This window comes from Strongylocentrotus purpuratus, unplaced genomic scaffold (assembly GCF_000002235.5).
Source record: "Strongylocentrotus purpuratus isolate Spur 01 unplaced genomic scaffold, Spur_5.0 spur5_scaffold_8, whole genome shotgun sequence".
In the NCBI taxonomy this organism is placed as follows: Eukaryota; Metazoa; Echinodermata; class Echinoidea; order Camarodonta; family Strongylocentrotidae; genus Strongylocentrotus; species Strongylocentrotus purpuratus.
The window spans coordinates 14,899,112-14,920,200 of record NW_022145614.1 but is presented as its reverse complement, the minus strand read 5'-3'; the positions used below and the strand labels follow the sequence as shown (position 1 = coordinate 14,920,200).

Below are 21,089 nucleotides of genomic sequence, written 5' to 3'. Positions count from 1 at the left end.
CCACACTTGCAAAATTCAATGATAACACTCACAAATTATTTTTCACCTCTTCCCAGAACTCAACCTTCTTTTTAAAGGGGCACTTTGCTAGAATTGAAAAATATTTTTTTCGACAATAACGGGGCATTTTATATTAACACATTGGGCAATTTCGTTTCTAGAAGGATACTCTTGTTTGCATTGAACTATTAAACGCGATATTGGCTCGATAATGGATCTGAGAATTTTTCGACCATGACGGGGCACTTTACGCCACTTGAAAATGATGTCATCCCTAATGGGCCGAATAGGGCAATTTTCTTTTGTTCAAGGGCACATTTGTCCCATTAGAAAAATGAAAATGACGGGGCACTCTATGTAACTAAGTAGGAAAGTATCTGATCTAGGTTTCGTTCCCTTGGGGGTCAAAATGCATGTTTCCCTAATGGAACATATGAAGTAACCAAATTCATTCGTGTTATTGTCAATTGTCAAATGAATCGTAAAAAATTGACACAGTGGAAAAAACACAAACTAAATAATAAAGCCACGCCTTGCTTGACAGTGATAGAAGGGTACTTTGCCCTCTAAAAGGACAATTTGCCCCCTTGAAGAAATTAAAGTTTCGCCACTGGCTTTTTGTAACGTAATATGGCAATTTTGGCTCTAGAAGGGCAATTTTGCCCCCCTGAAAAATCAAAATTTCGCCCCCAGAAGTAGGAATTTTTCTGCTCTAGAAAAGCACTGAAATTGCATGATGCTACAACGAAACACTTCAGGTAACCAAATTAATTCATTAAAGACATTATTGTCCATGTTCAATGTCATAACTGTAATATGAATCGTCAAAAATTTGACGCAGTGGAAAACAAAGTAAAATTTATGCTTCTTTTACTACCACCACCACTGGAAGAAAAATAAAGTCGTATTTCCCGGTGTGCCCCCACGAAAAAGCAGGGCCCCCAATTTCGCTTTTCTCCCTCGCCAGGTCACTAAAAGATATGCCATCAAATTTTAACCCCCCCCCCCTTTTTTTTTTTTTAATTCTGCGTACGCTACTGCCTATAGTATAAAAATCACAACGCTAAAAAAGTATTTTTTTTGCACGTTGGTGTATGTTAGTGCGAGGGAACGGATCGAGCGACCAAGCAAGATCATTTTTATTTTTGGAGTACTGAACGATGCATTCCAGAGTTTATATATAGGCAAATTATCGTATAGATGTAAGGTATACAAAATGTGGTATATAGACTGACAAAAGTCTGAGGCTGCAGACTGAGCCCCCGGGTCCACAGAGAGAGAGAGGGAGAGAGAGGGAGGGGGAGGGAGAGAGAGGGGAGAGAGAGAGAGAGAGAGAGAGTACCATCAAGGACGGATCTATGGGGGGTTAGGGGGTTTACCCCCCCCCCCCCCCTTGGCTGCCAAGTGAATATATGATGTGCATAGAAAAACGCCAGCATAAAAAAAAAACGCCTCGCCACTACGCGGCTAGCTCGTGGACGATGATCCGCGTCGTCATTGGGTCAGCCCCAAGGGTGTCGATTTGTATCCGTTGTTGGGGGGGGATGATAGCTAGTGCCAAAATATTTTTCGGCAATGGATCAAAGCAACCAAGAGGTAGAAGCGTGTGGCAGGTTGCATCCCCTCCCCAAGGGCGTAACCAGGATTTCATTTTAGGGGGCGGTAGTGAGCACGCGAATCATTTCGCTAGGAGGTTCTCCCTAGGAGGTTGGGTGCAGGGAGGGGGCAGTTTCCCCCGGAAGCTTTGACGTTTCATTAAATTATTAGAGAAAGACGATTCGTTGGACCGTTTTCGACTCTTAATCCTTGTTTGAATCAAGTTCCCCTTCATCCGCGCGTAGCGCGGAAGCTCTGACGTTTCATTTGATTATTAAAGATAGAAGACGATTCGATGAACCATTCTCGACTCTTAATCCTCGTCTGAATTCAGTTCCCCCCCCCCCACCTTCCGCGCAAAGCGCGGAAGGTTTCACGTTTCATTTAATTAACAGAGAAAGGAGACGATTCGTTGTCTCGTGTCCTTGTCTGAATTCAGTTTTTTCCCTAACGCGCAAAGCGCAGAAGCTTTGACGGTTCAATAAATTATTACTCTTAATCCTTGTCTGTATTGATCCATCCCGCGCGAAGCGCGGAAGCTTTACCGTTTCATTAAATTATTGGGGAAGGAAGACGATTCGTTGTATCGTGTCCTTGTCTGAATTCAGTTCCCCCCCCCCGCAAAGCGCGGAAGCTTTGACGTTTCATTTAATTATTACTCTTAATTCACGTTTGAAATCATTTTCGCCCATCCCGCGCGTAGCGCGGAAGCTATCACGTTTCCATAAATTATTAGAAAAAGAAGACGATTCGTTGTATCATGTACTTTGACGTTTCATTTAATTATAGCTCTTAATCCTAGTTTGAATTCAATTGCCCCCTCCCGCGCAAAGCGCGGAAATTTTGCAGTTTCCCTAAACTATTAGAGAAAGAAGACGATTCGTTGTACTGTTCTCTATATTAATCCTTGTCTGAATTCCGTTTCCCCATTATGATGTACGTATGGAACGTTCGTTCGCAAATCTTTGCATGCACAGCCTGAATGGTGGGTATCATGACTCCCGGCAGTGCTTGTCGCAATAGCTTCTGGAATATCAGTCACTAATTAGGCCCATTAGTGACCATACAAAATATATGCTCTTCTTGGCTATCTGGGAATGTGTCAGTTTGCAACAGAACTGGAGAAACGCAAATTTTGTTGAAAATCATGTGATATCACGAACGTTTATAAATCACTTGAATCAAAGTGAACACAAGTCATGGTTGGATGTTATTTTTAGCAACTAGTGAACTATCTTATAAGTCATAATAATGTCCGAAAATCTTTCTCCTTGTCTCCGATCTAATCACGAATTCGTCACAGAGTTCATCTATGTTTACACTGTCCAGAATTGTTTGATGTGCATTAATTGCAGATTGCTACTTTTGCGCTTCGCGCTTAAGATATTGCTCGTTGCTTTTTAACGCTGCGGCTTTGCATTTGGAGCACTGCATTTCTATGATGCTGTTGATTGAACTGAATAAATTCATCAATTCCTGATGAAGCCGTATGAGCGAGAATTCAATTTATTCTTGTCTCATATACGGTTGTCTCATTTACTTCGTATATATAATATATATATATATATATACATATGTATTATGAAAATGAGATAGCATAAAATTGTACATCCCTCCGAAATACATAATATAGTTTAAAACACAGTACATAATGTCTTCAAATTAATTATACTTGCAGACGTGTACGCAGGAAGGGGGGGGGGGGGGGGGTAAAAACAAAAATAAAGCCTAAAAGTCACCCCCCCCCCCCCCTACTGAACGATATATCGGTCGGCATATTTTTTCGGGACAAAAAAAATAAAATATGTGCTCTTACACCCCCCCCCCCCCTCCCCCCCTGGCTGAGTCGTTGCGAAATTTCGGCGCGATTTTCACATTTTAACCCCCCTCCGCCCCTTCCCCCCCCCCCCCCCTCGAAAAAAATTATGCGTACGCTACTGCATACTGGTATTTAGTTATTTACAAACTCGGTGCAATAATATAAAAACGGGTATTTTTGTAATCGTTCTATTATTTAGAAATGAAACCGCTTTGAAGTAAGACTAATTTTGTACACAGACTACCGGACTCGATTGCGTTACCTCGTACCTACCTCTACTAGGATTTCTAAACCGCCAAGGCTGCACAAAATTTGAGGGTTTGAGAGCTCTATCGGGCTACTAACCCCGATATGATGCGACAGCACAACATTTATGATAGTAAATCAATACTGCTGTTAGCAAGGTACATGCTAAACTTTCTCCCGTAAGAAATTGACGAATGCGCTGTTCCACAGCCTAGCGTCAGTGCAGTGATAGATGCTGGAGCTGGAGGTAGGGCGGCGGCGGTAAGTTTGAATTGCATACTTTACGTCCACAGATTTTTAACTATCCAAATCCAATGCTGAGTGATCGAGCAGTCCGAGAATAAGGATCATTTTCATAAACGAAGATTGTCTTTGTAAATGCGGACCAATGTGTCCTCAAATGTCTTGACAAGGATCGTCTGCAATAAAGCACATGTTCCATATTTTTGATCGGCACATTGTCGATGCAAAAAACGGATTCCGGGATGATTTTCTTGATGCATTTTACTTTGACTTTGTACAGAGACCTTCACATTATGAGCAATGAATCCTTGGGAAGACGGACAACCCATAAAAGTAGACGGGTCAACCAGGGTTATTTTCCCCTGGGGAATCCAAATTTGGCATTGCCAGCGGGCGGGCGGAAAATGCAGACGATCTTTATTTATGAAATATGAGGACGCATTTTGTCCGCGTTTATGAGGATATCCTCGTTTATGAGGACGATCCTCATTCTCGGACCTCAACGAACATTTAAGTACAACTTGCAAGTTTGTACCGCGCATGCGCGCTAATACTGGAAGAATGGTGAGACAGCAGTCGAGCTTCCACTGTTCCAGGCTATCTTCTTTAATCTTGGTCTATCTTCTTGTACTCATTAGAGTCTTGTCTTAATCATTCTCATTATGTACCACTACCAGACGGGGTCATTGCAGAACAAATTTTGAAATACACGGAAAGGAAATACTGGATACGTACTCATGAAAGTTATGTAATCATTATTCATGTAGCACAAGCAGTGCACTCCATGATACACAGGTGGAAGTATTCTTTGAAAAGGGGAAACAAAGGATATTTATGTAGCACCTCCATTGCTGTACGAGTGATTATTTCAAAATGTACAAAGTGGGACCTCTTCATGTTTTGAAGATCTGTGGATATTCGGGGTCATTGTAGCCTATAATCTAGGCGGAGTGCCGAGCTTTTTTCTTTGCTGCTAGACTAACCCTAAGCAGAACGTCTGATACGGCGAGACTACGAACCGTGAGTCGCGAAGCGGCTCACCGCCTATAATCACTGGTCTAGCTTTAGTCGTTGTTTTTTTATTATCGACCATGAATCCGTGGCAGTTTTTTCGTACGAAAAAACCTCATGAATACGAAATGAAATCAACCAATCAGAAACACGTATGGAGAAGAGTCTATGCATATGCATATTATAAATCACGTGACATTACGTCATTTTCTTCATCCAAGATGGCGGGTAGTTCATGCGACGACGATCTTCTGCGAGAAAGTTTATCATATGCGGCCAACAAACTACACTGTAGGCATTCCTAATGGAAAATTCAGAGAACTGCAGGAATCCGCTATTCGTAGCGTTATTGAAGCCGGCAGGGATATTTTTGTTGCATTACCTACTGGTTTTGGAAAGAGTGCAATATACCAAGCAATCCCCTTGTGCTGTGATTTTCTACGCGACCACGGATTCTTTTTTCGTTGCGGTTTCTTATATCTGATTGGTCGAACGTAACATAGGTGTACCTTATTTGGTAGGGCTGTTGAATGATTCATAGATCCGCCATTTTGAATATATATGAATATTGATTAGCTAGACCAGTGATTATAGGCGGTGAGCCGCACGGTTCGTAGTCTCGCCGTATCAGACGTTCAGCTTAAGGTTAGTCTAGCAGCAAAGAAAAAAGCTCGGCACTCCGCCTAGATTATAGGCTAGGGTCATTGCAGTAATGTGCTAACCTTTGAACTGGTCTATTGACAAAAGACAACTCCGTTTTGTTGACGATCAGACATAGACGAAAGACTTCATGCATGGCTGATTGTCAATAAAATGGAGTTGAGTCTTTTGTCAATTCTGCTTGTTGCTATGACAGGCAGCCAGTGAAAACGAACAACATCTGTAAAGCACTTGGAGACAGTATTTCGTATTAAAAATAAAGGTGAGTTCTGGTTAAAAAAAAGGAAATGAATTCTCACAGAATCAAACGAAACTTTACACTGAATGTTCAAGATTACAAATAAATGTAATTTGCCAAACAATTTTGGTAGAAAATATATACTGGCTGAGTAATGGGCATAGAAAGATTAGGAAATCAAGGTTAGTAGCTCCGACATTATTTGTGTAGTCCCATATACATCTTTCTGTGTACAGTGCTTGTTACTTTACTAAGACTGGGCCAAATTTATTATGATTTTGATGCCTCCAGAACTTTGCAGTACACACCAATACTTACATGCTACATGATCAACTTTTTCTGATCCATTCCACACATTTTCTTTCACAAATTTTCTTTCACAATGTAATCGGATGACCAGAACTCACCTTTATCTGTAAGCGCTACAGAAATCCAGATTTAAGATTTATTATTATTATTATTTTGTTAAAGATCTACCCACAGTACCCAAAATGCATGGCAGAGGGAATTTCAGGGTCAAATTCTCTGGCGTGGCGAGTCCATCGGAACAACACATAGATGATGACTTAGCAGGAACTGGAGCACCAGATGAGTTTTGCCTCATGGATGCTGGTGTTCAAAACCTGAAGGACCTGCCTCTCACTGCCCACATCCAAAGCATCAACCTTCATTGTAACCAGATAGCAAAGATTGAGAATCTCCAAAACCTGAGGCACCTGCGCCACCTTGATTTGTCTTCCAATCACCTGACCAGGATCGAGGGGCTGGATGGACTCCTCAACCTGCGGACGCTAAATGTCGCTTGCAATCAGCTTTCCACCATCACAGGCCTTCGATCATTAAAGTAAGCTCATCATCAATGATAATCTACTGCATGTACTGTTTTCGTGTGATCAAATTCTTCGCACTGAGCGACCCCAAAACATATTGACAGGTTCTTAACTTCCAGCCCGTCAAAATACGCATAAGAAGTCATGCTTATATTCGTGGACACCGAATATACCGTATAGTATATACCGTACATGTACATACATGTCTCATCTGCCGTATTTACCACCTAGGCTTTTATTATAAAACTATATTTTGCTTTTGGGGGGGGGGGGGGGTGCTAAGAGAGTTCAATCTATTCAATACAATTCTCTTTATATCTCTCTCTATTTCTCTCTCTCTCTCTCTCTCTATTCCCCTCTCTCCCTCCTTCCCTCTTTCTCTCTCTTGCTTTTGTTATTGATATCTGCATGCAGATCACTTTTGAAGCTGAATGCTTCGTACAATCAAATCCACGACATCTCAGGTCTGAGGGAACTTCATGGCTCAGACTACAGCCTGACACACCTTCATCTCCACGGTAACCAGCTGTCTTCAGCAGAGCATCTGATTGGGTGTCTGGCTGGTTTGTCACGCCTTTGTCATGTGACCTTCCTCCACGAGCAGAGTGACAATCCAGTGTGTAGATTACCTGGTTAGTTTCAAGCTCTTTTCTCTTGTTCCTTCAAGCTCCCAACACTATGAATATGACGGACAAAGAAAGCGGACAAAATATACAGTTCCTCAGGTAGACAAAGGAACATCCCCTCACTGCTATTATGTAAAAATGTGTAGAACAGGTGAATATGCATGTGACACCTGTTCTACACATTTTTACATCATAGCAGTTAAGGGATGTTCCTTTGTCTACCTGAGGAACTGTATATTTTGTCCTCTTTCTTTGTCCGTCATATTCATAGTGCAAGGAGTGTAAAAATAAAGATGATACAGGGCACTGTTTCATAAAACTTGTTATCAATAACAAATGATAGATTTCTATGACAAGTCTGCTCTCAGCCTATCAAATGCCACTATTTCAGTAGCTTATAACAGCCATTGTAACTTGTTAATGATAACAAGTTGCATGGAACAGGGCCGTAGTTGTGCTAGTGTACTTACATCGAAAAGGAAACAGTCTCAAAGTAATTTGGTGGGGTTGATTATGTAGTGCATATTAGTTATTGTATACTGTGAAGTTTTGAAATCATGAAAATAATATAAAGAAATTCAATTGGCCATGCTTTGATGAAGATGATGGAAATGGATGCACATATAAAACTACATCACTACACACAAAGGGTTAGTGTAAACTTTTCAGCTGTTGACACATTTCATATATGAGGGCCTTTCAAGAGCTTTCCTTTTCAGGAGACATTTCTAGTTTCTACTATGATATTCTTCCACAGTAACATACTTCGGGTGAAAATAATCAGTCGTAAAAGGGAGATTTGTTCTATTATTACGTAAGTGAATCATCCCTATGGAGCTGAATAAATTGGCATGTATTTTTTATAATAGATGATCACATGACACTATATACATGTATGTGTGACTTCATTTGTATTACTTGTCAGTGAAAATTATTTGTCTTATCGCAGACAATTAAGTATTACACAAGCTCATGTCCTAAATGAAAAGGAAAAAATGTGGCTGTAACATCACGGATATCTCCAATTCCGTTTAACCGCCTGTCAAAACCGGACGGTTTTCGGTTAAACGATTTATTTATAAAAATTATTAAAAAAAATTTAAAAAAAAAAAAAAAAAAAAAAAAAATCGTTTTTTTTTTTTTTTTTTTTTTTTTGGCCGTGTGAAAAGCAGGAAGGTGATTTAACTGAAGGCGCCGATTTGTGCTTGTGAACTAGTCACAAATAATAGTAACAATGTCGTTTTAGAATAATGTGTAAGATCATTAAAGTAAATTAAAAACAGTAGAGGACCTAGGATAGAACCTTGTGGTACACCATGTGTTAAACTTGGATGAATATATTATATTGAGATCTATTACAAAGATTACTTTCAAACCAAGATGACAGACAAATTGGAGTGTTGTTCTAGTTTCCAAGTGGTAAGTCATCACACCGATTACTGAGCTGGGAGACATTGCCAGGCATAGTGCCAGGTGGAGGGGCATAAATCGAAACTTTAAAAAAAAAAAAAAAAAAAAAAAAAAAAAAAAACAAAAAAAATTAAAAAAAAAAAAAAAAAAAAAAAAAAACGGGAAAACGAAACCGTCCAATTGAAAACGGAATCCGCCATGGGCGGTCGGATACCGGACGGTTAAACGTTTGACTACAGCACTAGTTTCTATTATGATCAGTAACCCTATTTATGCAAGAAAAACCACCTATTCTGCTTTTGCAGCTGTTACAGTGCTGGAAACAAACTCCGATATATGTATTAGCACAAGTATGCATGTCGATGGGGAAATTATTGTATTGTATATTGTGTCAAGTGCTACAGTTTCTGTTTCATTCATTTATTTCAATGTGACATTTATTTTGGTGATGATTGCTCCAGGATTTATTTTTTCAAAGGTGTAGGGATAGGGTTGCAATCAGGTTATTTAGGTATAATAGGATCAGGGTTTGGGCTAGGATAAGGTACAGTGTTCGGTTGATGTTGAGATGTTTGGTTAGTGTGGGAAATTGAGTTAATGTTGCTGGAGCAAAAGCGGTATAGCCGTGGTGTACTATCCAGTAATAATTCTCTTCTCATCCACAGGCTATAGAACAGCTTTATTCAACTCCCTGCCACAGCTTATCTCATTAGATGGTGCGGATCGAACAGGAATCACCATCCAGACCAATGATGGTCTATCTGATATTCCAGGTAAGGGGGGTGTTTCACAAAGATCCTAAGTCGAACTTAACTCTAAGTTGGACTTTAAAATCATGGAGAGCCATTTGTATTCAAAAGTGAAAATTCTATTGTTTTAGACTTTTTATACATTCCACAGCAAGAACATGAACTCTTTTTGATAATAGAAAATATGAATGATTTGAATCAACATTTTGTGCATTTTAAAATAACATTTACAAAATATTTTCATAGATGCTAACTGGCTTTCCATAATTTGGGATGACTTTTTTGTGTGTGTGGACACCCTGGAATTTATACGCTGATTCTATACAACGTTTCTTGTGTGTGGACACCCTGGAATTTACTGTATATGATGATTCTTTATACAAAATTTTGTTATAGAGTTTCAGGATAAATTGTTTTGTGTGTGGACAGGCTGTTTGGCTTGTGCTAAGTTTTGCAAGGTCATTCAATTATCAGCTGGTGTGAAAATCTATAGTTTTACTTGAAAGTTTGATCTATTCATCAGATATTGATATTGAAATTATGAATGATTACTATTTTAGAGAAATTGCACCTTTTGGGGGGGAATTCGAACTAATGGTATTCAATGAACCTAAGATTCATCTCTTTTTCTGAAAACTTATTTGTAAAGGCATGTAAAATACAATTTTATCCCTAAGAGACTGAGAGATTCCCTATTTAGTTGTACATGTAGAACACTAGTGATAAATTGTATGGAAAATAATGTATAGATAGAATCATTGGGATCCTGTCAAAGCATTGCCCACATCAATTCTTCTGGACTGATGCCACATCAAATTAGTAAAATGTTGGCTCTCCAATATCATGGTTGCAATTCTGAGCGATTCTAACAAGAAACTAGAATTTTTGAGGAAGGCTCATGAGCATAACTTGTGGAGGTCTTAAGCTACGATCACAAAGATTCGTACGAACGATAATTTCGTACAAATCTCCATGGTTTTCCATTGTCTTCCCTAGTTTCTATTGTCTGAAAATCGTTGGTATGGTGTTCGTAGCAGTTCGTAATGGCATTTGTGACCGAGGCTTTAACTACGATACTGAACTTCAATGCTCATAAACAAGAGGAAGGCGATTAGGGAAAATGTTATCATTGTTTTTAGAGAGGTCTGACCAGCTGTTTAATGTACTTGCTGTTTTCATCTCTTCACTGCTTTATCATTCAAGAATCATGACAGATACCAAACAGAGAAAGAATGCTAGAAATGCTAAAATAAGTGATTCCTATGTATTAGATGATGGTGTTTTTTTTTTATATGGAGAAAGTAATCCGTAACATTTTATTCAATGGTGTGTACTCATTAACATCCAGTTTCCTTATTATTTTGTCCTAGGTCTGGAACAATATTTGGAATACCTTCTTTCGTCTGATGTAGGAAGTGGTGCTGAACAGGTAGACATGTACCTAGAAATTAACAGCAAAGAATACATACATGTATCATTATGCATATCTACTTGTACTTACTTTCTCACGTATGTTTGAAGTTCAACTTTAAATCTCAATACAAAATCTTTACCTCTATTCAGCTTCAGCTTTTGTCAATGATTTGACCTGACTTGGCCTTTCTGACTTAATTGGCAATAATCAGGTCATAGACATTTGGAGCTTAACAGCTGATAATTTTGTATTGAGTTCAAAAGTTAAACTTTCAAACATACATGTACATATTACCAGCACAGATGAACTTTTATGATTGATTTCTTATGTTGTTCCTTTAATGATAACATAACAAATAAGAGAAAACCTACAGTCCTTACTAAGGCTGCGACTCGAGTACTCGCAGTGTTGACAACTACTTGAGTATGATTTTGAATACTCGGCCGCCATTTTTTTTCCCACCGTTCATGGTGGTGTTTTTTTTTTTTTTTTTTTTTTTTAATTACAACAAAAATATGGCATCCGAGTATTTGAGTATTCATCTGTAAGCCTGAGAGTGTACTCGAGTACCTTTATTCCACGATTATGCACAGCCTAAGTCCTTACTAGAATGATATTCTATTTTTCAAGTCGGTGCCTGATTTCAGGTCTTGCCACCCCTCAGTTTCAGGCTTTTCTCCGCTTTATATTGTACAGAACATGCTGGGTTCTAACAATATGGTCTCTTTTCATCCTTGGGCACTGCCTTACACACCCCCAAAATGACTCCTTACCCACCAATTCTTGGCGAATTCTGGTTAATGTAACTTTTTTTTTAAATTTATTTTTATTGAGTGATAATAACAATGACTGGATGCAACATTGAACATGTAATAATATGACACATACTATTACTGTCTACTTATATATGCCACTGACAGTAAACTCACATTAGGCCTATAAAAGAAAAGATGTATTGCCCTTGCGACCGACCCAAAAAACTTGAAATCTATGGTTGGCTTTAAAAAAATTAAAAAAATTAAACCACTTTTTAGAGAAAAAAATGTTTAATGAATAAAAAAAAATATGTATCAAAGCATTTAAAACCGAGAAATATCAGCCCAAGAAGGGAGGAAGGAAAAAAAAAAAATTTTAAAAAAGAAAATTTTGACCGACCGACCCATGTTTTGGCACCTAAAGGGCAATACAACATCTTTTTGTTTTAAGGCCTTATTAAAAAGATTGAAAGAGGACCTCGGGTAAGATGCCAATAATGTACGTCACAGTGCCAGCCAGCACCCACCGGCCACACTCCTAACCCCAACAAGCCAGAACAATAGACCCAGTCCAGTAATGTATCTTTTTGTTCCATCTGTTGTCAGTATGGTGAGTCTTGTTGGTAGGACTGAAGTATAAACCCAGCTGGTTTCCATGTTATGATTTTTTTTTTTCCTTCTCCTTTTTTAATTTCTTAAAGGAAAAGGAAACTCCACTTCAAATCATTACACCTAAAATAGACCAAGTCTTGGAGAAATTCCGTCAGCGAGCCCTTGCTTCATCTGGAGCCAGCACGACCGAGAAAGAGGATGAAAATAACGTCAGAATAACAGCCTTGAAAGAGTCACATGTAATAATAACTTATATTATTATTCTTTTATTGCAACCAAAAGGTTGGATTTCAAACACAAATACAAAAAGATGCATAACAATGGTACAATGATATTGTAGAGACTGATACATCAATAAATGAAAAACTATGTGGTTGCTATTTTATAATCAAATTATTATGCAAATAGTGAACGGTGAATGAGTGCAATGGTACAAGATTTTGCACGAGGTGAAAGAGTGACTCATCTTTCACCAAATAAAGTGCATATCGATGGTAGATTTCAGGCGGGTGCGCACGCTTGCGTGAAGTTAGCGACCGTAATGAACATCATCAATTCATGATGTGAATTAGTTGCATAAATTTAATGAGGATCTGAGATTACAGTCCCTAACTTCAGGCACGCGTGCGCGCCTGCACCCCCACCATCAGTATGCACTTGTATTGTGCAGCAGTTTGCCGTGAAACAGAGGACCGCTGAAGGCAGAAAATCTGGAACTCAAAATTAACATTTTTGAGAGATGATTACTGCGGGCCCCAAACATATTGTTGAAGAGGGAAATTGTTATATATGATCAGTAAGGCTTCCCCTTCGCAATGATATGGATTTTGCATCAATTCAAAACACTTTTGACTCTTCGGGTGACTCCTTTAAAGACCGTCAACACTACTGGGCCAGAAGGGATTAGACCACACAGCGAGGTCACTGACAGGTGGCTATCTCATTAACTCAGCTCTCAACTAACATAAGAAAAAGAGGATCATGGGGGACCAACAGGCACCGATGGGGGCAGTTTTCTATATAGAGGGAGCAAGTAGCTACAAGTAGGACAGTGGAGCTTTAGGCATTTACTTGTGCTTGCACCCCTGTAAGGTTTTACTAAGTAGCTTTGGCTTCCAAGCAAATGCTGGTTGTTATAAACATGGCCTATTATCTCTAGCTTCATCTGTTTGTGCATACATAGATAGGTCAAGCATATCCTGCTGCCCACACTCGGTCCACCAGCCATGAGGAAAGGCTGAAGATCCTGGAACAACAGCTCGTGGACATCATGACTAGAAGGCCACAGGTGAGGCTTGCCTTTAAAGGGTTTGGGTAATTTTGTCTCAGATTCTGAAACAAAATCCTGGATTTAGCTCATGCTGCAATGATAATTATAAACCTTTAGGTTAGTCAGGAACCCCATGACTTTTACAATCTGATCGCCTGTCTGATTATCTGAAAATAACGACCATTAGTTGTCGAATAGACTTAAGTGATTGCAATCACGTAAGGAAGAGTCTGATTTTCAGACCCTTTTACCGAATGGTCTTATGTTTTGCGCTGCACAAAGATTCAGTCAGTTTAATTTTGACCATTACAAGTAGTGGGTTATTAATGTAGACAAATGCTCAGGTATGTGTTACAGCTCATTTCATGTACGTTATTACCAAAGAAAAGAAGATGTCAGTCAGTCACTCAATAGTGTCTTAGAGGGAAGTCTAGAAGGTAAACAGGTTTCATTGCATAATTTGAATACTAGGACACTGCTAATGTTTATACTTCACAGATAGGACATACATGACATATCCATAATTCCTGCAAAGTTCTACAGAATTTGATGTTGGCTGCAAAAGGGACATACGGTAGTATCTTTAAAGTGGCATGTTCCCCATAGTCCAGAGGGCGTTCAAAATACGTGCCCGCTGGCGGACAGTGCTAGCTGCCTATTGACACCAACAGAATACAGCTCTTACGCAGATGGCATGTTCCGAATGCCCGCACAATGCGGATCATCGCATACATGTGCCGAAGTAATACCAATCGCAGTTCGGTTCTAAGATTCAGCTGCTGTTTCCCCCCACTTTCGTGACGTCAGGATCGGCAGCGATTAGCTGGCTTGACGAAGGCAGGCCAGGCCGCGCGTACTTTGATTAACAGCTGTATGCAAATTAGAAGATGATCTTCGGAACCAAGATGGCGATGACTAGAGCAGCGATAACTACAATGGCGGCAACGTGCCCCTTTAAGGGCTAGGCGATCATGTGAAATATGATATTAATATCACCTAGCTTTAATTGGCTCTCATTCCCCTGCCTGAAGAATGATGTAAACAAAACTTGAAATGCATTAATAATCACCCATCCCCGATAGATTGATTCAGGAGTGAGAGCAATTTGCTTCCCTTCTTCATGTTCCTGTTGATAATGAGCTAACATGTGATTTACATTACAAAACCGCTGACCATTCACGAGAGCATGCGATGTCGGTTCTGTCGTAAATGCAAATACACCGGTAAACATGAAAACACCTGTTTTTTGCGTTGCGAATTTGATACTTACTTCACGATAATAGCACAGGCCTTTTTACACTAATCGTGGTGTGTCTTCTTTCCACCTCCATAGGCTTGGCATGCAAGTTTGGATGCACACCAGTTTGTGTGACTAAACCAATGTGGGACTGCGTCGTAAATTCACTGCTCCACTAGTGTAAAAGAAGCACCAAAATCGTTCCAAGCAAGATTTGATTTAATTGAATTTTGCTAGAAATATCTGATTCAGGCACTATTACTCTGCTTCAACTTTGGGGATTGAAAGTTGAACGTGAAAGCTTAGATAATAATGTTAATCTTCTCTTTGCAGGGGTGTAAGGTTTTTTGCAGATAACCATAGGTGCACATCTTTAGTTTCCTACTTCACGATAGACCCACATTTTGTTTCATTCTGTGTGTTAGGTTCCTGAGGCATCACCTAGCACAGACAGTCATGAGGAACCTGGAAGACATGCAAGAAAAAGGGTGTCCAGTGGCAGAATACATGTAGCAAGGAAAGGTTAGTCCCTCCTTATCTTGTTAAGCATAAATATAAAATCTTCATAACAATGCCTCAGCCACTGAAGGTGGTGCCATACCTCATTATCTTAGAGTGACCGGTTTTACCATACTAATTTCCCCAATAGACTGTAGTGTTATAAAAACTGTTAGGAAAACGGTTTTTTGAAATTTCGATTTCCAATCAGCAATATCTTGATAATCAGACAGGCGATCGGCTTGTAAAAGTCATGGGGTTCCTGACTGACTTAAAGGTTTAGAATTATCATTGCAGCATGAGCTAAATCCAGGATTTTGTTTCAGAACCTGAGACAAAGATACCCAATCCCTTTAAAGCCTGTAAGGCTATGATAACCAGCCTAGACATGAGGACACATTTTCTGTCACTCTGGAGAAGCTCTGCTGCTTTGAATTATTTTCCTTCATAAGTGATGAATGATGTGGAGTTGAAACTGAGGGGGGGGGAGGGGGAGGGGGTTGGGGCAGATGCTTGTGATGATGATGGTTATGGTGATGATAATGATATGCTTATTGCTTGCAGACACAGATCCAACTGATGACAGTGATTCTGAGATGGGAAGAAGAGGAAGAAAGCATGGAGGGAAAAAGCCAGCAACTGGGAGGCAGAGGAATAAATCTGAAGAACGGGTGTCAAAGACCAGCAAAATGTAAGATTTAACAAGATCTTTACTTAAAATACCTAACGTGTTTTCAGCTTATTTTGAGTTAGTGACCAAAAAAATGGGGAACAAAAGCCATTCTTTTGTCAGGTTGTCTCACTTCTTTATGTTTCTTCTTTTTGTTTTCCTTTTTTTTTGTAGTCCATATTCTTTGTCACATGGTTTCTCTCCTCATTCTATGATAGATCAACAGTCCAGAGATGCCAACTCTCCCGATTTCATAGGGGGGGGGGGGCTCCCGATAATTCACCCCAACTCCTGATCTTACAATCACCATCCTTATCCTCCCGATTTTTTTTTTAATTATGATTTTTTTTTCGGGCTGATCAGTATATATATCTGCGAATTGAATGAGAAATATCGTCTGCTAACTTTAGCATGTAGTAACTCCACTATGTTCCCTGGTACCAAATTCTACGTAAAAGAAAAATTAAGAGCAGCGAAAGATTGGTTCATCATATGGTTCGGCGTAACCAATGCATGAATATTGACACAGAATCTGAATGGCGGAAAATCAGCAAAAGAAGACCAAGAAATGGTCTCAGAAGTATAAGACAGAATACAGTATCAAGTACCTGTGTATTCGGAAGTCTGAAAGAGGAATTCATCATGCATTTTGTACAATTTGCATGTTATTTTTAAAAAAAGTGGGAATTATAACCAAAATATAAAATGCTCCAAAATAAGGCTCAGATTGCACAAGAGAGCATCTAGAACCCCAGAGCTGGACCCTGGCTGCATGGATCGGGCGCTCTGCGCACGGGATGTGCGCTATGCGCACATTATTTGATGTCGGTTACAAATCCTCCCTATTTCTGATTTCCAAAAGTTGGCATCTCTGCAACACATCTCTTTTTTTTTCTTTTTTTTCTATTTCCAGACCTACAAGAACAAAAACAAAGTCTTGTCCCTCACCAGGAAGTAGCCAGGGAGTCTCAACATCGCCATCTAGTGGCCTGGAGAGGACAGTCGAGCCATCTGCAGCATCGAGACGTGTAGTACCGACAACACCGGAACAAGATGCAGATAAGTTGGTAGGTAGCACTCATCCAATATGTGAATGAATGGTGGTGTTTATTTTACCTGACTGCTAAGAAAGCATAAATGCTTGTAAGTAAGCCACCAGACGGCCGACTGTTTAGGTGGTCTCCGATGGCCTGGTAATGAGGATAAAAGCCTTACCAAAGGGCACTAGCGCATCAACTTGGCTTTGAACCCGGGTCACCGGTTTACGAGACCACTGCTCTACCTACTGAGCTATCGCGCCTCCTCTATGTTAAGGAGTACAAGGTTGTAATATAGTATTAATGACTGCTTTGAGAGACATAGTTGTTTTTATACACTCAAGGGGAGGTTACTATCGAGCTATTGCCCGAGGCTTGCCGAGGGCATTAGCTCGATTGTAACCTCTTACAATCAAAATTATGAAAAAGTATTAGTTAAAGTCTGCGCAAGCACCAATGTCAAGTTTTAATTTTGTACATTTTGAGTTGTTTATGACAATAAACATAAAAGATAACGTCGTTTTCAGAATAGCCCCAGGACGAAAACAAATAATATGCTGTCCTCTACGCTGCACTACTGTGTTCGAAGACATATCAATGCAACTCTGTATCTCAGCATGAGACGGCAGCACACAGCAAGCAAACCTTATGTCTCAACAGGCGAAAAAAGTATTACAGAGACAATGTTTTCTGCATTGTCTTGGCCACCACAAAATGAAATTAAATGCGATTGATGTGTGTTTTTTTTTCTTTCAGTCATTGCTTCAAGAACTTGACAGAGAGAGGGAGAGACGGTGGAAAGCAGAACAAGCAGCGATCAGGCTAGCTGACCACATCCAAGATGTACAAACTAAAGGTATTCCTTTATAGCAGGAAGTCTATAGGCAAGTTCAATGTATCTGGTCAGTCGGTCGGTGCTCCACCTGCCAACCCTTCCGAATAATCCGGAATGTTCTGATTTTCAGGACCTTAACATTTTGAATATTCTAATTTTAGTTTTTGTTGCTATTGTTGCTAATCCATATTAAGCTTTTTTATCATGTGCCGTGATTTGAGAGTTCACGTATTGTGTGCGTTAAATGGCTGCATGATTTTTTTTTTTTTTTTTTTGGTGGGGGGGGGGGGGGTGTCTTTCAGTAATTGGTACACTTTCAATGTGCATCCTGTTCTTTACCTTTTTATCAATTTTGGGGCACTTGATATACAAGCATAGCTTTTAAACATGCCCTACTATTTTTCCAATTTTTTTTTTGAAGGTTATAACATGGGAATGATATTATAGTATTAATGACTGCTTTGAGAGAAATAGTTGTTTTTATACACTCAAGGGAAGGTTAGAATTGTGCTATTACCCGAGGCGTGCCGAGGGCAATAGCCCAATTGTAACCTTCCCGTATAAAAACAACTATTTCTCGAATATTAAAGCAGTCATTAATACTTTTATATGCCCCCAAAAAATAGACTAAAAAATAAAAAAAAATAAAAAAAACAACTTTTGTCGAAGATGGGATTCGATCTCTTGCGTACAAAAAGGTGATGTATCTAAAATAAGCGCCTTAATCCGCTCGGCCATCGCGCTCTGTTACTATACTAAGCAGTTTTTTATAATATATACATTAAAATGGATTGAAAACGGCTTCGCGTGGTGGATGCTTCGCGGCTGCTCCACTAAACGGGCCCTTCTTTTACTTTTGCAATGCATATTGGCACGAACTTAGATCAAGATCTATCGGCAGATGCTTTTTTGTTTTTGGAAGTTTATTTTCGTCTTCATGTCAACAATGCAAGATAAAATTGTCGGTAAGATTGATCAAGATTCAATTGTATTGAAATTACCGACCAATTCTTCGCACACGTACGGTATCCTCGATCGCTCAGACCATTTTTTAACATGTAAACCTATGGGGTAACCATGGAGACTGACCTATTTTCCCGGTAACCATGGTTACTGGGAATTTTACAGAAATAGTTAAAGTTTATGAATGCAATTTCGACCAATCAGATGGCTGGATTTCTTAAGTGAGGTATATAAATTGTATTATATCCCGCATACTAAGAATCTTGCAATCTGATGGGTCTAAACGAGGTCACATGATAAAATATAGATAGTACTATCTACCTTAGATAGTACTTTTGTAAAGTAATTTTTTGCTGCTACCCCACTTGCCCACCCTTGCCCATTGACTACGCATAGCAAAGTAGGTTACGCGAAATGTCAAAGTCAATGTCAATGTCAAATGAGCGCGCATCGACTGTATTACATATATGCATGTTGCACTTTGTAAAATCTAGCTGAAGCTAAACTGTCTGCAGAATCAGTTTTTATTATTGTGTAAAATTCACTTTAAATAGACCTTATTGCCGATGTGGGATATAAAACAAATATTAACCTCCTTTACTCGGGCAATGGATACAAACTATCATCGCCTCGGTGATCTCGAGGCTACCATCATCCCTCGATAGTAGCCCCAAGATCACCTCGGCGAAGATAGTTTGCACCATTACCCTCGTAGTCGATCAATATTTGCTTACTACTGTTATCTATGTAAAACTTCATTGTTACCAGAAATGTACTTTTTGTTATGTTCTTCATACTGTGCACTATTATATGAAAAAATAGTAAATAAAAATGAACTTGAATTCAACTATCTGGGGGGTGTATTTTACAAAGATCCTAAGTTGGTCTTAACAATTATGGAAAGCCATTAGCATCTTTGAAACAATATTTTTTTTTAAATGTTGATTTAAATCATTCCTATTTTCTATAATCAAGGAGATTTGATGTGGAATTAATGAAAAGTCTAAAATACTTCAATTTTTGCTTTTGAATATATTGTATCTACAAATGGCTCTCCATAATGTATAAGTCCAACTAAGAGTTAAGTTTGACTTAGAATCTTTGTGAAACACCTCCCTGTATGTCCTGTGTCTTTTTCAGCCAATGAGGAAAGAGAGCTACAGGAGGTGGTTGTTGAAGCAAGCGGCCGTCTCAAGCAGGCCGTCATGAATGAGAAAGAGATGAAATCAAGATTAGAAGATGACGTTAGTATACTCAAGGTAATTTCTCGTCGGGTTCTCACATCCTTATTTTCCACAGATTTACCTGGACAAAATGATGTATGTAATCTTTATTTTATCCTGAAAAGGGAAATGTTCATTTCATGCTTAAAAACAGTGCTCTTCCCAAGCTCACCTGTATGTTAAACTTTCACTATGCAAATCCAAGCTTATAATTGCCTTAACAACCGTGCAATATTATGTTATTTTTGAAATGCTAGAGCGCCGCAATGGCAGCACAGCTAAAGCCGGGGTAATAATCTCCAAGTTTGGAAGCGCTTAGTGATTCTAATAAGCGCTATATAAAAACTGAGTATTATTATTATTATTATTAATATCAATCAGTCTTTTTAAATTTTGTATATATTTTACTATAATTTTACCAATCAAATTTTAAATTATGTTTGTACATATTATATTTAATTCCATTTTTTCTTATCTCATATTGTTATTTTATGCTTGCATTATGCATTGTATTTTACCTTCACTGTGAAAGCATGTATAATTCAGTTTAAGACTGCCATTCATGTTTTTAATAAACCTTGATTGAATTGAATTGAATTGAATTGTGCGACGTTGTATTTTTCAGGGAAGATTAAAAGAAACCATGCAGAAGTTATCAGTAACTCAGAGAGCAGACGAAGAACAAAGGCAGACTTTGAGAGCTATGGAAGAGACGGCTAGGAGAATGGAATCTGAGAAGCTCAAGCAGCAAGCACATGATGTAAGTCCTTTATAAATACAATCGTGTTGCCATTTTTTGATAGTAAGACTTTTCAGATGCCAACAGAGCATTGCCCGAGTTAGACTGTTTGCTACGAGAGGTTACAAGCACCACATTTTAAAATTTTTTAAAAATCTCCCGATTTTCTCTCTATTTTCCCTATTTTTCCCCAATTTTCTTACTCAAAAGGGGGGGGGGGGGGAGATGTTGTTAGATGCCATTTTTTTTCCCTCTCTGTAGGGAAAAGGAAAAAAAGGTTGAGTGCTCACTATCACCCCTGCATCTAATGTACGAGGTTATAATATAACCCCCAAGCCCCCATAACTCCCAAATCAATATGGTCATGATAGGCCTGTCTTTACTATCTCGAGATTGCCAACTATCCAG

General features: G+C 39.1%; 1 protein-coding gene across 1 annotated transcript in view; it reads left to right on the top strand.

The window, feature by feature from the left end:
• Positions 1 to 3,683: 3,683 nt before the first annotated feature.
• The window catches only part of LOC589182 (leucine-rich repeat and coiled-coil domain-containing protein 1), a 47,157-nt gene continuing 29,751 nt past the window's right edge, over positions 3,684 to 21,089 (top strand). Inside the window, exons 1-13 of the mRNA XM_030975579.1 lie at positions 3,684 to 3,922; positions 6,285 to 6,657; positions 7,058 to 7,275; positions 9,345 to 9,452; positions 10,799 to 10,857; positions 12,299 to 12,448; positions 13,393 to 13,497; positions 15,142 to 15,238; positions 15,779 to 15,905; positions 16,798 to 16,951; positions 17,678 to 17,777; positions 19,860 to 19,978; positions 20,568 to 20,702. Coding sequence (XP_030831439.1) covers positions 6,305 to 6,657; positions 7,058 to 7,275; positions 9,345 to 9,452; positions 10,799 to 10,857; positions 12,299 to 12,448; positions 13,393 to 13,497; positions 15,142 to 15,238; positions 15,779 to 15,905; positions 16,798 to 16,951; positions 17,678 to 17,777; positions 19,860 to 19,978; positions 20,568 to 20,702 — 1,725 coding nt within the window. The 5' untranslated portion in view covers positions 3,684 to 3,922; positions 6,285 to 6,304. The remainder of the gene's footprint in view (positions 3,923 to 6,284; positions 6,658 to 7,057; positions 7,276 to 9,344; positions 9,453 to 10,798; positions 10,858 to 12,298; positions 12,449 to 13,392; positions 13,498 to 15,141; positions 15,239 to 15,778; positions 15,906 to 16,797; positions 16,952 to 17,677; positions 17,778 to 19,859; positions 19,979 to 20,567; positions 20,703 to 21,089) is intronic.